This window comes from Macrobrachium nipponense, chromosome 12, assembly GCF_015104395.2.
Source record: "Macrobrachium nipponense isolate FS-2020 chromosome 12, ASM1510439v2, whole genome shotgun sequence".
NCBI classification, from domain to species: Eukaryota; Metazoa; Arthropoda; class Malacostraca; order Decapoda; family Palaemonidae; genus Macrobrachium; species Macrobrachium nipponense.
In genome coordinates this window covers 91,196,809-91,213,515 of record NC_087205.1, presented here as the reverse complement: position 1 = coordinate 91,213,515, position 16,707 = coordinate 91,196,809, and the positions used below count along the sequence as shown (strand labels likewise).

The 16,707-nt window shown below is 38.7% G+C and overlaps 1 protein-coding gene across 1 annotated transcript in view; it reads left to right on the top strand.

Moving 5' to 3' along the window:
* Window positions 1–2,957: 2,957 nt before the first annotated feature.
* The window catches only part of LOC135224647 (mitochondrial basic amino acids transporter-like), a 33,417-nt gene continuing 19,667 nt past the window's right edge, over window positions 2,958–16,707 (top strand). Inside the window, exon 1 of the mRNA XM_064263863.1 lies at window positions 2,958–3,406. Within this exon, the coding sequence (XP_064119933.1) occupies window positions 3,373–3,406 (34 nt within the window). The 5' untranslated portion in view covers window positions 2,958–3,372. The remainder of the gene's footprint in view (window positions 3,407–16,707) is intronic.

Here is a 16,707-nt window from a genome sequence, read left to right as displayed (position 1 = left end):
GTATTCGCTTATTTAATGAAGTCACGTGCATCTACTGTGATTTTTTAAAAATATATATGTATATAAATAGTATATATACATTAAACGGAGTCCATAAAACGCCAAAATATAGAAAGAAAGTACTACATTTCAGAGACTGCTTGGTATAAATATAACCACCTTTTCTGTAACTTTTCTCATTCATCTATACCTGAAGAGAGAGAGAGAGAGAGCAAGCAGTCTCTGAAACATGCTATAATTCTTTCTTTCTATATTTTAGGCGTTTTCATATTGGCTCCTTGTATCAGATGGAATTCTGTTGTAATAGAACGTTTTTACCAGTCATATTTGTGTGTATATATATATATATATATATATACACAGGGTGTCCATAAAGTCCCAGTACCATTCAGAGCACAACAAATACTTGTAATTGTACTAGGACTTTGTAGACACCATATATATATATATATATATATATATATATATATATATATATATATATGTATATATATATATATATATTCTATATAGACTAAAAATATTCAAAATCTACTTTATTTTTTATTTTTTATTTTTAGGTATTTCTTCTATGTACTTCCTGGGTTTTGTCAGATACTTTCCTCTTCATGAAATATTTTTAGATTTTTTTTTCAAATCCTCTTTTTCTCTTCCTAGGTTGTGCAAAATACTTCTCTTTAGAAATTTGAAAAAAAATTGATATACTTGTTTTCATAGACACTTGATTTATTATTATTATTATTATTATCATTATTATTATTATTTATTATTATTATTATTAATTATTATATTATTATTATTATTAAAGATATACAGTCTCGTGAAGAACGAATGGTAAACAAATCCAAAATTATATATTATTATACTTCTATGTAAAAAAAAAAACATAGAAAAATATTTCATAATTATTATTATTATACAGAAGATGACCCTAGCCAAATGGAAGAAGCCCACTAAAGGGGCCACTGAATTGAAATTCTAGCTTCCAAAGAATATTAGGGTAAATTTACTAGTAAGAAGTCAAAGGAGCTAAAAGGGAAATACAAAAAAGGAAGGGATGCCACTTGTTAAAAAAAAAAGAAAAGAAAAAAAAAAAAAATAAATGAAAATGTACCAAAATGCAAAAAGAATATTAATGGTGATAAGAACCCAGTTTTCGCGGACATCCTCTGAAAGGTCTATTTTCGCAACCCGACCTGAAAATAGCGCTCATAGTTTTCGATTAAATCCGTTGCAAATCTCTCACCTGTGACTTTTGCTCTGAAAGCGGTCTTGCAGCGGTTGCAAGCAGTTGCTGACGCAACGAGAGCTTGCAGAGAAGGAAGAGAGTCAATGAAATCAAAGAAGAAGAAGAAGAAGAAAAACAACACAATCCCAAATGGCAGAGTTGAGGGGGGTCGCCATCTTAGGAGAAGAAGTCTCTGAACTGAATCCCGGGGAAGGTCTTGTGGTGTGGGTGGGGGGGGGGGGGGGGGGGGGGGGTGGGGGGGGGGTGGGGGGGGTCGGAAGGGGGCGGCGCCAGTCAGACAGCAATAACAGCAATAAGGATGTTGATAGAGACGTTGTTGTTAATGACAGTTGATAAATGCTTCAGTATGTTAGTAACAGTTGATAAATCTATTTATTAATAACAGTTGATAAATCAATTTATTAGTAATAGTTGATAAATACATGGATTTATTAATCACAGTTGATAAACACCAATTTATTAATAACAGTTGATAAATGCATTATAGTAACAATTGTTAACTATTGATAAATACGTCGATTCAATAATAACAGTTGGTAATTATGCGCAGTTTCATCAGTAAGAGTTAGTAAATAAATAAACAAATGATAATAAATGAATAAATAAATGAAAGGCTGGTAGGAAATCGTCTGTAAAAAATACAAATTTTGTTTATAATAATAATAATGATAATAATTATTATTATTATTTCCATTATCATTATTAGTAGTAGTACCACTATAAATGTTATCAATCAGAAGATGAACCCTATTCATATGGAACAAACCCACCGAAGTGGCCACTGTCTTGAAATTCGAGCATCCCCCAAAGAATATTAAGGTGCTCATTAAGAAGAAGTAAGAGGAGGTGAAGGGAAATACAGAAAGAAAAAAAAAACAAATAAAAAACATATCAAAATGCAAAGAGAATAGTATTAGGTAGTAACTAACGTCTTGGTTGAACCACTGGAGAATTTCCGTGCGACTTTCTCTGGGAGAGGCTGTTCCATAGACCAACGGCATATCTACTGCATATAGTACTATCAGGTATAGTACTATATGAAATAATGACGTTGATATAAAAATAATAAAAAGACAACATAGGAAAATGTCTACTGTTTAACTAAAGAGGCAAGAAGTTGATTCTCCAGCCACGAAAGCTCCGTGAATTCGAGTTACAACGGTAGAATTTTCCGTTGGATACAAAGAGAAGATAAAAATCACGGTATGTCTGAAGCAAATAACTGCGTCGAACATACCTGTATTTTTCTCATATACAGGACAATTCCCATCGTCCTTTAAGGGCAAATTAACCAGAGGTTGTCGCGTCGAAAGATAGGCAAATAAGAGCGCAAGAAATAAGCAAAAAGTAAGAAAAAAAATTAATTAAAAGAAAAACAAAAAAAGGATAAGGTGGGCGGAGTCAATTTGTGGGTGCGGTGGAGCCAGCTGCCTTACCAGTGGTCACCCAGCCATGCAGCGTTGCCAGGGGTACGATGACTTCATCCGAACGGTACATACGTTATGCCCAGATTACTTTTAATATCTTTCTGGATATAACGTCATATTCAGTCTTAAGAAGGTAGATGATAGTGAACATGTAGAAGAGTAGTTTTAGGGCTAAAAAAGGCACGACGATCGCGAGAAAACACGACGATTGAGTAGCGTGCTTTGCACGAAAGCGCCGCTGGCTAGCTGGCTGACCCTGAAATCGCAAGCACGAGACTCCGCCTGGATAGAGCGGCGGTCCTTTACGGCAAGGCGATGGCAGGGGAAGGAAGACGAAGAAGGCTGGCTGGCGGATCGAAAACCATCTCTCGACAGACGTCAAGTGACAGCCGGACGATCAACAGCGACGACGACGACGCCGCATAAGCACGGACGGAGTCGCAGCCAACCGCCGCACAAAAAGCATAGAAGCAGCAGTAGCTGGCTCTGTTCCATGCCTGAGAGATCCACTAGGGAGTTTCCCTCAAGACTTTCAAACATACCAAGAGATAAGAGGAGAGAGAGAGAATAGCCCCGGACGAGTTGCTCAGTGCGCGCGTCTTGTCGCTTGATCTCAAAAAGGACGTCGCTTGTATAGACAGTTTTTTTTGGCGTTTTTTTATATATAAAAATTCTTTTTAATACAACGCATGCAAGATGGCTATGGATTTTGTTGCCGGTTGTTTGGGAGGTAAGTGTTGCTGCTTTTAAGTTTTGTTATATTTACTTTTTAGATTTTATTTTTAACTTTGCAGTTCGTGTGGCGAGGAAATACTCTGCTATGTTACGCTTGTTAAATTGGTGTGACCTAACCTTACCTAACCTAGTTTAAATGTTTTAATTACTTGTCACGTTACTAGTTTATATATATATATATATATATATATATATATATATATTAGTATATATATATATATATATATATATATATATATATATATATATGTATGTATGTGTGTGTATTTATATTTATTTGGGTTGACGTGCTCAAAGTATTTCATTACACGTTAGACGGTAACACAACAAAATTTATTTTATTTATGTATAAGATTTTGCATTGTCCAAAGTGAAGAGAGAGAGAGAGAGAGAGAGAGAGAATGAAAAATGGTATGGGAGTAATCAAATTGCATGAATGCCTCCTCCCACCTACCACCCACCCCTGTTGCCCCCCACACCTACCTCCAAAACTAAGTAATATTAAGTGAGAAACCAACGATTTCAAGATATTTTTTTTTATACCAAACTAACCACAAACTCAAAAATTTACTTTCTACGTAGCCACTCGCTGACTTATCAATGTGACACTAATGGAAATTTAAAAAAAAAATTATCTCATTCCTTATTTCCCTGGATGGTCCAGCATTTTTTTCATTTATTTACTATTTATTATTATTATTATTATTATTATTATTATTATTATTATTATTAATATTATTATTATTATTTCGGTAGGAGACCCTCTCGTAGGCATGTTTTGTTAAAAATGACTGCTGCTTCAGCACAATTAATCTTGTAGAGAGTCTTCTTTATCTTTCTGATGACGACTTTCTCGCTGTCGCTTAGACTGGCGAGCAATTATTATTATTATTTTGGTGATCTTAAAAAAGTTGGTCTATAAAAAACATCAGCGCAAGTGTATTGAGATCTACAAGTGCAGTCGTGGCCTATTGATAGATAGTACGCACCTGATCTAAAAAAGAGAGAGAGAGACAGAGAGAAAAAAAAACAAATAACTGAACAGGTTTGACCGGAGTTTGCAGGCTCTATCCTCAAGCTGCGTTTCTTCTCTCTCTCTCTCGTGCCTGACATGATGGAAATTTCCTACAAGTAGTTTCTTTTCTTGCCACCGCGAGTGGTTCTTGTAGCGTAACCATACCCGACGGGGTTTCTCTTGCCTAACAACAGGCTGAATGCAGGAACTTTGGACCATCTCCCTGTTATTACGTTATGACGTTCATTTCGCTTCTTTCTCTTTTATTTACGTCTCGAGTAACGGAAATGGGTCGCGTGCACTATATTTCCTGCTCGGTAGCAAGTCCTTTTTGGTCGCGTAATAGGAGAGCTGCTTATTATTTCTTTGAAAATGTCTGTAATTGGTCACTTAATTGTGTTCATAACATCCCCTGTCCATTGAAACCGTTTGTGAGTGCCTACATTTCACTACCTTATCGAGTTCAGAGTCTGGCGCCTTCCAAGCAGAGACCAGTATTCCAGTAAAGGGAAATGAAAAGATAAGAAAGAATTCTTGTACTTATTTTGAGATAAACTCCATATCACCACAGCGGTTATAGTTGTCACTTCATTCCAGATTTACGGATGAAAGGTAAAGCTCACTTGGGTAATTAGTACGGCAGGTGTGCTCTGGAATTATTTCAGTCTATTGACTTTCCTCAGCTGATTAAGGAATTTGAGTCCAGTTTCTACAAGTCACCTTTACCTGACCGTCGTTGCATTTAGTCAATATAATTTCAGAGACCACAACTGGAAAATGCTATGTTTACCTTGAGTTTGAATGGAACTCTGGAACTAAAACGGTGTCCCAAATCATTCACGTCGGGCGCTTCCAGCTGTTCATATTTTCTCGCTTCTAAAGCAGCGTTACCAGATATTAGCTTCATTTTGACTGCATGCTCGGTTGGTCAGTATAATGGAACGGGTTATGGAAACAGTGTTTGCTCGTCAGGCAGTGCCCGCTAGTGTGGACAGGACCTTAGATTTAAAAAAAAGAATGTTAAAAATACAGAATTAAAAAATCAGTGAAAAAGGGTTAAGAAGAAAATTCCAAAGACTGGAAAGGAAAAGTCCGTTCTATGCTATAAGTATCTCGAATCTCAACGCTTCTTGGCGTCCAGCGTGGAAGAGAGAAGTATTCAGAATCTTGTAATTCACTTTCAGAATCCTAGTCATGCAGCCAAGACCAAAATCTTTTACAGCGAGTTATGCCAAAGCTATTTTACTTCTTGGTTCATTGGGTATTCCACTGAGGGGTGAGAGATGTGTATTTCTGGTGATAGAAGTTCACTCTCGACGTTGCTGAATAACCACTGGTTCCATGTAACGTAAAACCACCATACAAACAAACAGGCAACATAACTTTCATGAATCAAATCAAATCTAGATAGTAGTTTTCCCAGTAATGCCTGGTCAACTTCCAAAAGCTTCATAAGCTTTTCAGTGAGTAACCTCAGCAATCGCCCTTTGTGGTCAGGTCTCTGGTTAGAGTTCCTCAGCGGCTGTTGCTGTTCAGCTGTTCACAGATTCATTTGGATTCATCTTGTTAGGCTAGACATGTTATCGAATCTATCTATATTTCTATAATTCCTTAGTTTCCAAAGCTGTTCGATTCTATGGTCGCTGTTTTAATAAACCATACGCAAGATGGAAACACCTGGAAAAGCCAATTAAAAAAAAAACAAAAAACAGGGACCTAGACTAGGGATTAAGCTCAGAAAAAGGTGAAGATTAAAGCACTCTCCCCTTCCTGGCTCTCCTTATTTACTCCTCTTTATCCTTGATACCAGTTTTGCCCAAATGACGACGACCCTTTTGTCAAAACGCTGCCCGAACGAACGCACCTGACCTTGCTGCCTTTGTCTCACCTACCATAGACAAGGTCTCTCTACACACGGGCACGTCCGTGTTAAAGCGTGTATATATTATGCGAAGTCAGAATCCAAAGGTCACTCTCGAAGTCCTTTCCGTACCCTCCCAGACCGCACTATAGAATATCCTTAGGTTCCTTGTAGGAAGGAGTCTTTAACCGCAATCTGTGAGGAACTGTCAAAAGGGAAGGAAAGCCTCTTTCTATGGAAGGCTTTGTTCAAGAAGTCACTGGCTTCTGCCCTTCTGAAGATATTTTCCTTGAAGATATTCTTCCTGCATTGTCCCTGCCCACTTATTCTGAGATCTTCATCCATTCTAGGATTTTTTTTGTATCCTAATCGGTCAGTTCCTTGTCCAATGGGGTCTTAAAATTCTACACAAACACACACACACACACACACACACACACACACACGCACGACCTTCGTGTTAAATCAAAGAACGATAAGAGTACCTTCGTCATCAACTTTTATCCACCTCTCGTTTTCCTTTTTTTCGGTTAATTAATTCCAGGATGCGTCGTATAATTAAACGTCGAATTATTAAAGGTTATCCAGCTGGTTATCACCAACGAAGTTTCATTTTGAATGAATATGACGGCGTCTGAATCAGAGATTAGAATCATGAATTCATAAACACCGATGGTACCACCTCAGGCAGGTTGGCGATTGGTCGAAACTTGTTACTCTTCTCTCTCCTGATTGGTCGATCCAGTGGGCGTGGAAGAACTGGCTTTGCCCCCCGCTGGTAACAGCAAAAGTCAACTTGTTTTGGTTTGTGAATCTTTTGCAAATATGTTTGTACAAATGCGTGTGTTTGTATAAGGTACGTTTAGTAGTTTTATTCTGATTAAAAGTGGTTATCAGTATCAAAAGATTTATGAGTTAGCCCTGGAGTTTTTTTTCTTTTTTTTCTCGTTAAACTCTCCCTTGACTCGCATATTTGAGATCCACTTCTTTGCAAGAAGGTGCTTGCAAGTTGCACGTTACTGAGAGAGGCTAGGCCACGTGGCATGCACGCCTAAGTAAATCTGTTTTTGGGAAAACAGGTTTTGCTCAAGTTGTTTACCAAAATGTTGGACTGCTAATATGTCAGGATACATCGATGATCGGGAGCTGGTGTTCATTAAAAACCCCAGGCCAATAAATGCGTAAATCATGCTATTTATCTGGCGCGTTTATGTGATGCGGTGTTCACTTCGCAAACCTCGTATCACTGATGCTTTAAGTGATTTCTTATTGAAATGAAAAAATTTTTCTAAGCAAATTGTGATCCTATTTTATTACTTCCTAAAATCCTTCTACTCGAATTTGGTGCCCAGTGAGTTGCTATTTTCTCTTCAGGATACAACCGCCTTTTCCATAACCGCAAAGTAGCATACCAATCTCTTACTTTTATTTAAATCATCATTCAACGGCCTGTGTCTCCGTGTGTATTTGCTGACGATTCGAAAGGTGCCCTTACTAGACCCCTCTCGTCCCAACCCGTTCTACCCCCTCCCTCCCTCTTCCCCCTTCCAGTCCTCTCACCCAAAAATGCGCGCTCCTTCATACTGCCCCTTAGCCAGAAGTCTTCTGCGCAGCGCTTGCTTCTTCTTCTTCTTCTTCTTCTTTTTCTTTCGTGATGGTCCCTTTGACGACCTCTTTCCGTCTGGGCAAAGACCGGCTTCGTCTGGTTCCTGGATGAAACTGCTCGGCGCACCTGAAGCCGAAACTGGCCATGTCTATTTTTGCGATTGACCTGCCAGCGTTCTTGCGAACTCCTACATCACATTTGCTGGTAAAAGGGAGCGAGAAACTTCTGAAATCGGCTGGAGGAACGAATCCGTCTCTGGGTACGTTCAATGAGACGTCTCAGTCGTCAGTCAGATGTATCAGGGAGGCATCAGAGGTGACCTACCTACCTGTCACAATTAGCTACACAGGTGATCACGTCATCTACAAAGCACCAAAAAGCTCAAATATTCAAGGACGACCGCCACATGTCATGAGAATTGTTGTTCCCTCTCACGAAACTGCCGTCGCCAAAGATGGCATTTTACTGTCGAAGATACAAAAATGGTGGGAGTAGCGATCCACCTTCCTTCTGCTAGCTCAGATTGATGTAAATCTCTCTCTCTCTCTCTCTCTCTCTCTCGAACGAGGCCCATTCCTAAGGTGTTTCCAACACGTGAATACCTCGTGCCAATCAGACCACCCCTGCATCTTTGCTTCGCAATCTCCGGCCTTCCTTTGACTCTCTCTCTCTCTCTCTCTCTCTCTCTCTCTCTCTCTCTCTCTCTCTCTCTCTCTCTCCAAATAACCAAAAGTAGGAAAGTAATGGCGCGCTAAAGTAAAGGTTTATAAAAACTTGGTGTGAATGACGGGCCAATCTAACACGAAGCATGGATGCTGAGAGCGCATGCGCTTCTCACGCGTGGAGCTGGAGCTCAAGAAATGTTGTATCGCCTCTAAGATGGACTATGAAAGAACTTTCTAAATTAGACGATCGTTTAACGTAAGATTCAGTCAGAAAAAGCAGTATAATACTATCTGATTAGTTTTTCCATGGATTCTTTGTCGGAAGTCACTTAAATCCGTGCTCTGGCATGAGAGGAGTCCTTGACTGACAAACAGAAAAATTATGACCCTGGCATTTCTTGAGTTTTTCCCTACATGCAGTTCTCTCTGGAATTCTTTCTTCTCTACTGTTCCTACGTTTGTCCAAGGCTTCAAGTATGTCATTCAATAAGAAAAAGGGTATCGCCTTCGTCCAACTGTACTTTGGCGAAAGGTTGCTTTCAGGTTTAAGTCTCGTTTTGTGTAAATATGTGGATATAATAAGCATCTTCAAAGGCCATTCTGTGGGGCGGGTTCTTTTCTTCGACACCCGCTTAGATTAACGATACACGTAAATGTCCTTTTGGGTTGACGTTTCAAAGGCCGCTAGGATGTGTTCATCTGAGGCGTTGAAATCACTGGCGACCACCATTGAACATTTTCCACTGACCGCCTTTCCAGAGACGCTTCGACGGCCGTCTTGAAGAAAAAGCTTCCTTCGAAGCAAGAGCGCGTCAAGCGTCGTTGTTTACAATTATGTATATATATAAAAGAAGAAATCGGAAACTTCAGACGTAAAAAAAGAAAAAAATAGCAACTGAATACTAATCACCGCGTCCATTCAAGCTAACCGGTTTGAAGCAGAATTCGTTTGCAAGATGCATGGTTTTTTTTTTTTTCTAAGTTGCCGGCAATTTTTTTTTTTTTTTTTGAGAGGAGGGTTGGGTGTTGAGGGGGGCAGGTGGAAGGTGGGGTGTTGTCTCTGGGCCGGTGTGGCGTGTTACCAGATTCCAGAGGCTGACATTTTGTCTCCAATTGTAAACGTGACCCTGTCTGTAACTAAGACGGTTTGAAATGGAAGAGCGCATTACATAAACACGAGAGAGAGAGAGAGAATAGTCGGTGTCTTTTAACAAGCCTGCCCCCCCCCCCCCACCTCTCTCTCTCTCTCTCTCTCTCTTTCAAAGAGAAAAAACAATAGTTTTGCAGCTAAAATTTAGTGGATGGAAGCCGACATCACTTCATTTTCCATCTAGTTTTTCGCTGTCTCTTTCCCCAAATTTAGAACTTGAGACTCTGTCTCTGCCCTCCTGGTAAGGTATGGAGGGGGGCAGGGGCCATTGGCACGTAGCCTTGGCTCTATTTTTAGCTGACAACGAACGAGGCTATTCACTGCGATTATACAAGTCAGGACAATAGTCTTTAACATATTTTTTTCTTTTACTTTGAGATTAAAAAAAAAGTGACTCGTGCGTAGTTATATTAGTCTTCCCTGAAGCCCATTGGATTCTAATTTTGGAAAACGGCATATTGGAAAACAAGACGATGGCAAATAAAATGTAATTAGTTTTATGACTGGTTGCTGATAATCTTAGATACTCTTAATAAAATACCTCTTGGTTACAGAAGAGGTCATAGGTCATTAATGATTTTACCCAATAAACACCGTAGCAGTGGACCTCATGCTGTACACTGTAGGCATTACTTAATGTTCTTTGCAGCGTGCCTTCCTTAGGCCCCTAGCTGCGACCACTTTCGTTCCTTTTACTGTGCCTCCTTTCATATTCTCTTTCTTCCATCTTATTATCCACCCTCTCCAAACACTTGATTCATAGTGCAACTGCTTTGAGGTTTTCCTCTTGTTACACCTTTCAAACCTCTTCCTGTCAATTTCCGTCTCAGCGATGAATGGCCCCATAGGTCCCAGTGCTCATGGCGTACGTTTGTCACCAGTTCGGCAAAATCAGCTGAGGAATCATAATCAATTCATTGCACAGAAAATGTTGGTTGTCATTCCTATTCACCTTCGTGAATCACCGTCTATACAGTTTAATTTTTGCTTTCTATTTAATTTGTGGTTCTTATGAGTTTTTTCTTCTTTATGTCAATTACTAAATTAGGGAGGAGATCGTACGTCACTGATCTTTCCTGTTTGATTTCTCTCAAACCGACGGAAACTGAACTGGATAATCCGCGACTTCGTCTTTATAAATCTTATAATCATTATGTCGCCTTGTTTGAAAGTTGGTTGATTACTCAAAGCATATATTATATATGATAAAAGGAACCCATAAAAACGCCAAAATATAGAAAGAAAGTACTATATTTCAGAGACTGCTGTCTCTCTCTCTCTCTCTCTCTTCATTCATTTCCTACCTGAAGAGAGACAGCAGTCTCTGAAATATGGTACTTTCTTTCTATATTTTGGCGTTTTTATGGGCTCCTTTTATAAGATGGAATTCTGTTGTAGCAGAACATTTTTACCAGTCATATATATAATCTCAAGTGCACGCAGGAAATATTTAAATTTATCACTTACACAATTGTTCTGTGCATCAATAGAATTACTAACAGGTCCTCATTGAAACTGGATGGTATCCAGCGGAGATATTTATTCAGGAAAAACTACAAACTCCACAGGACAAACAGTCCTCATTGTCAAGTATCCGTAGACATCGAGGACTTTGTCTTAGAAAGCTTGTAACTTTTTCTTAATAAATATCTCCTGTAGATACCATCCAGTTTTTTTACGTGTAGATATTTCGTAAAATGTCCGAGGTCTTTGTCGCGTGTGCCCGCCTGAAGGTCCCATTCATGCCCAAAAAACTGCATTTCGTAAGATTACATAAAGTAGTGGTTCTTAACCTTTTTATTACTACGCCCCCTTTAAGAATTGGTCCTTCCCTCCAAGGCCCTTTTACATCTATATGAGTAAGATTTTGTCCCAGATTAAAGAGAGAGAGAGAGAGAGAGAGAGAGAGAGAGAGAGAGAGAGAGAGAGGGGGAGAAGGGGTGGGGGTGGGGTGCGAGGGATAGGTTTGAGGTAAATAATGACAGAGCATGTTAAACCCAGTACCAGACTTATGACTAACGTTACAAGGCGATACTTTTACATATTTCCATAAACCTCAGAATATTAGCTTCTCATTCTTGTTGAGAGATACGCCCCGCCCCCCTCCATCCCCCAGGTTAAGAACCACTGATGTAAACGATTAAATGTGTTTCTTTATTTTTTATTTTATTATCTTATTTTAAGTGTTTGTCACAATGGCCTCAAGAATAGCAAGGCTACTTGGCAAGCAACAATATTTCGTGAGTTTTTGCCCTCATGGCATCATGATGGTATGCCCAGTAACCCACGTCTTCCATATATACTTAAGTTATCAAAAATAATATAATGTGGATTATTTTGAAAATGCTATTAACATTTCAAATCTTTTTTTTTTAAATCTAAAGAAACGACTTCTTTAAGCAACCCGTCATCTTTGCTCGAATTCTAAAGTTATTTACAAATTCAACCTTGATTTAAGAATGTACCGTGCGCTGTTAGAGGTCCGTGAAATACGATATAAAAAAAAGGGAATTTTGAATGCTTTTATATATATATCAACACATATAAACTCATCGGCTTACTTCAAATGGTAGGCAGATATACGGGAAACTGAATCATTTCTCATACTCCATGCCCGAATTTTTTTTATATTGAAAATGCAATTAATATTTAAAACTGTCTGTGTGGTCAACGTCATCGCAATTAAAAGCGAATCGATTTCATTTTTATGCAATAAAAACACAGAAGATATCAGGATAGGTGCAGCTACCTACCGGCGCTCATCTGACAAAAAAAAAAAAATAAAATAAAATAAAATCCGGGCTGCAATTCATCTAGAGATTTTCGAGCACGCGAGAGTCCAAGTATGGGAGCTTCAGAAAGTGGCCCCTGGTTAGCTGTCAGTCGTTATATTACGTTTTCGTCGCCGCTACTTGTGGCTTGGGGGGGAGGGGTGGACCTCTTTGGAGGTTCTGAGAAAGCAACAAACTTGTTTCAGATCGGCTGCCCTCAGCAGCAGCAGCAGCAGCAGCATCATTTAGTCATAGCAACGGAATGCATTGGAGAGGCTGTGAAACTCTCACTTATTTCTTCGTCGTCTGAATCAGATTTAAGTTTTCGTTCTCTTGTTGTTCCGTTGCTAAGTGGAAGATCAGTACACGGTGAAATATTATTTAAAAGTTTTTATTAAAACCCCTCTGGTATTATTCAAAGTTCATGATGCAACAGATTAAATAAAAAGGTGCCTGCAAATTGAAAGCTACGAAACATTAAACCTGCAATGGTACCGTATATTTTCATGTGTTTGTATTGTATTTATATTGTATGGGGTTAAGACAAAATTTCTTGAGATACCAAGAGGTATGGGCACTGAAAAAGGTTAAGAACCACTGCCCTAAATCAGTCAACCTCCCCCGTCCCCTACCCCGCCCCATCATCCCACGCCCACGAATCCCCCACCAAGAAAAACTGGCCCCTCGCTAGAAATTTCCATTTCTTGTTCAAGGCACCTTGAACCCATCTAATGCATTGCTGTGCAACACTGGTAATGGTTGCCTTGTTATGTTCATAAGTTTGTAAAATACGAAGAATATCAATATAATTTTCAATAGTTAAAATTTTTTTAAACTTTTGTAGTCCAGCAAAGGTTTCCTCCATTGGTCCCTTTTTTTTTCTCTTCTCTAAACCTCACGTGCACTAGTAAATCACGTGTTAGGATGCCTCAGAACCTTGTCTCCGGGTACGGTCGGGAGATGGCGTTCGTACCAACACCTGCGAGAAGGACTTCTCTGAATCTCTGGTGGAGGGTTCCTGGGACCTACTATAGTAGTTAGAGACCATAGCTTCCCTCGGAAGTTCAAGCGAAGATTAGTACCATGATGCTTTTCGCCTTGGTATTTTAATACATTTCCCTCTGTTTACTCATTTGTTAATCTATATTTTCTTTTCTTATAAGACGAGATCTCTTCATTCTGTATTTCCCTATAGTACCTTCTCTTACTTCCTAGTGATGATACTCTTTGGAAGTTCGACGTGCAAGTCAATGGCCCATTTGGTGGGCTTGTTCCATATGAATAAAGATCTTCTGTATAATTGATATACAATTCGAGTTGAATTGAACGATATCAACTGACTCGGCTGAAAATTGCGCAAAATTAGATACCTAGAAGGAAGGCAGTTACAAATATGAAGACAGTACAGGAAAATATAAAAGATATTTAATATTAAATCATACTATTTTGCCTATACGTATTTTAGCACTTTCTGACGGATAACGATCTGCATAGCCAGGCCGCCCTATGGTAGTGAAAGTTCATCATCCTGCAAACGTTTAATCACCAAGAAGAACTAGATGTAGAGTTATTTTTAGAAATTCGTTTGAAGCCGTTATTGACGCGTCATCGATAGACCGAAGTGACCAAGACTAGGCCTACTTTTTATGTTTGTAATAATTTTTCCTTTGGGGGTTGATAATTTCCTTCGTGTTGTTGGCCAGTATTCTCACGGCTGGCTCTGCTTTGACCTTCGTCTCTTACATTTCTGAATGATTTGCTAACGTTATCTTGGGCCCATTGCGGGCGGCTTCCTGAAACGCCTGGGCGGCGAACTGAGCTGAGCTCAGGGGCTGCTCCTCCGTAAACAACTGCGCACTTGTACGAGTGACTTTTCCTGGCTGTGGGCCAAATGGTCTGCTGGCGTGTTTACCTCGACTTCTCTCTCTCTCTCTCTCTCTCTCTCTCTCTTCTCTCTCTCTCTCTCTCTCTCTTTGAAGCAAGGAGAAGAGTTAAGGAAGCGAATGTCATACATATTAATCTTCGAGACTAGAAAGAACTCTACGCTGAACTCGAAGGAAATCGAATAACCGCCAATAATTTGCTTTGCATGAGCAGAGCTCTCGCGCAATTTCGTTACGTCCGTCTTCAAAAGGTTCTTGAGCATCGTGCACGAGAGTATGAAGACGCCCTTAATGTCAGTTACTCCCCACTTTTTTTTTTTTTTTATCTTAGTCTTATCCGCACTCAATCTTAACGGGGAAATTATGTTCGTGATTAGGAAGTAGTCCTTCGAGTTGTAACGGTAAGATAACGTCCCGGGCGCGTTTGTTTCGCAGTCGATCCTGCGTCAAGTTGGAATGTGTTTTAATTGTTCGTCACGAATGGAATCCGACCTTGAGGAAGACGGGATGAAACGAATGCAACTATACCCCTAGACTAGGAAGACCAGTGAAATGTAAACAAGGTTGAATGTTTTCTGATCAGTTGAGTGTGGTCAGTGACTCTCTCTCTCTCTCTCTCTCTCTCTTTCTCTCTCTCTCTCTCTCTCTCTTGCTGTCCTTATAATTCATTCGTAAATCATTTCAGGAAATTAATTTATATATATTATATATACATATGATATATAAATATATATCCATATACGTGGATATAGTATATGTATTTTTTTTCTTTATATTTAGTGTTCTTACGCCCATTTTAAGTCATTTTTTGGAATTATCATTGCAAAGGGCTGGATGTTAATAATAATAATAATAATAATAATAATAATAATAATAATAATAATAAAATAATAAAAATGTGAATAATAATAATAATAATAATAATGTGAGGGAGATTTGATCATTTATGATAATAATAGAATATTCCCTCATATAGTCTAAAAAGCCACTTGCCGATAATCGTGCCCTGTTTCCTCAAATCTTGTAAGGAATAAATTTTTCTAATCGAGTCTCAGTTTCACACAAATCATCTGACCGGTGACACAAAAAATAAACAAAAATAACAATAACTAAAACAGACTTGGTTTTATCAAGGGCAACCATTCTTAAGAGATTTATTATCACTTTTAATCTTATTCACAATCACGATCCAGTCTCTCCTGAGAGCGGAGGGAATTCCCCTGTCGATACAGGTAAACAAAGCTCTCCAAAGAAATACTGTTTTTGGTTTGTTTTTTATGTGAGTTTTGTTAGCCACTTTAGATCACTAGATTCTGAGCAGCGGCTCTTCGTCATGTATTTTTGCTGCGTACGATGAGAATCGTATTTTATGTATTTTAAATCTGTATTTTGTCTTGTTTTGTTAAAAGCTAACGCGGAAATACAGGGCGTATTTTGGTCGTGTGGTTATTGACGTGTGTGTGTGTGTGTGTGTGTGTGTGTGTGGATAAAACTCTATCAATAAAACTAAGCGAACAATGGGTCTGGTCATCTTTTGAAGGGGTGGCCATTCTCGAACACCAGATCGTTGAATTTGCCTAAAGAAAATACGAAAGTGCAAGCGAGTCACGAGAATTATTTAATTTTTTTTCCGGCACTCGCAACGGGGCTCGAGAGGTCCAGGGTGTGTATTTATGGGTTCCAATGACCTGCTAGATGTTAGGGGGTTGGGTGGGGGGTTGGGAGAAAGGGGAATTACCCATTTGGGCGGCTAAAAATAGGCATAGGCGCAGCACCTTTTCGGAACTTGCGAGTTCCAGTTTTGAAGCTACCTACGTCATCCGTCTCTGACGTCATAGTTTTTTTTTTTTTTGGTAGGGTATCATGGGTCCTGTAGTGTCTAACGGAACAGATTTTCAAATATAAAGTTTCAATTTTCTTTCTCAATTTACGAATCGATTGTAGTAAATTTCCAACCTCTTAACAAAAAAAAATCAATTTCCTTATTTTCAAATATAAAGTTTCAAGTATCTTCGTAATTTTAAGAAGATTTAAATGTCTAACCTCTTTTTCTCTTCTGTTTCTCAGCATGAGCTCAAATTTCTTTATTTTCAAATATAAAGTTTCAATTTTCTTTGTCATTTTATGAAAGTTTAAATGTCTAATCTCTTGTTCTCTTCTGTTTCTTAATAAAAACTCAAATTTACTAAATTTCAAATATAAAGTTTCAATTTTCTTTCTCATCTTATGAATTAAATTATGAATTTCTAACCTCTTCTTGACTTGCGTTTCTTAACAAAAACTAGATTTTGCTATGAATCCGATGTGAATTTCTAATCTTTTGTTGACTTGCGTTTCTTAACAAA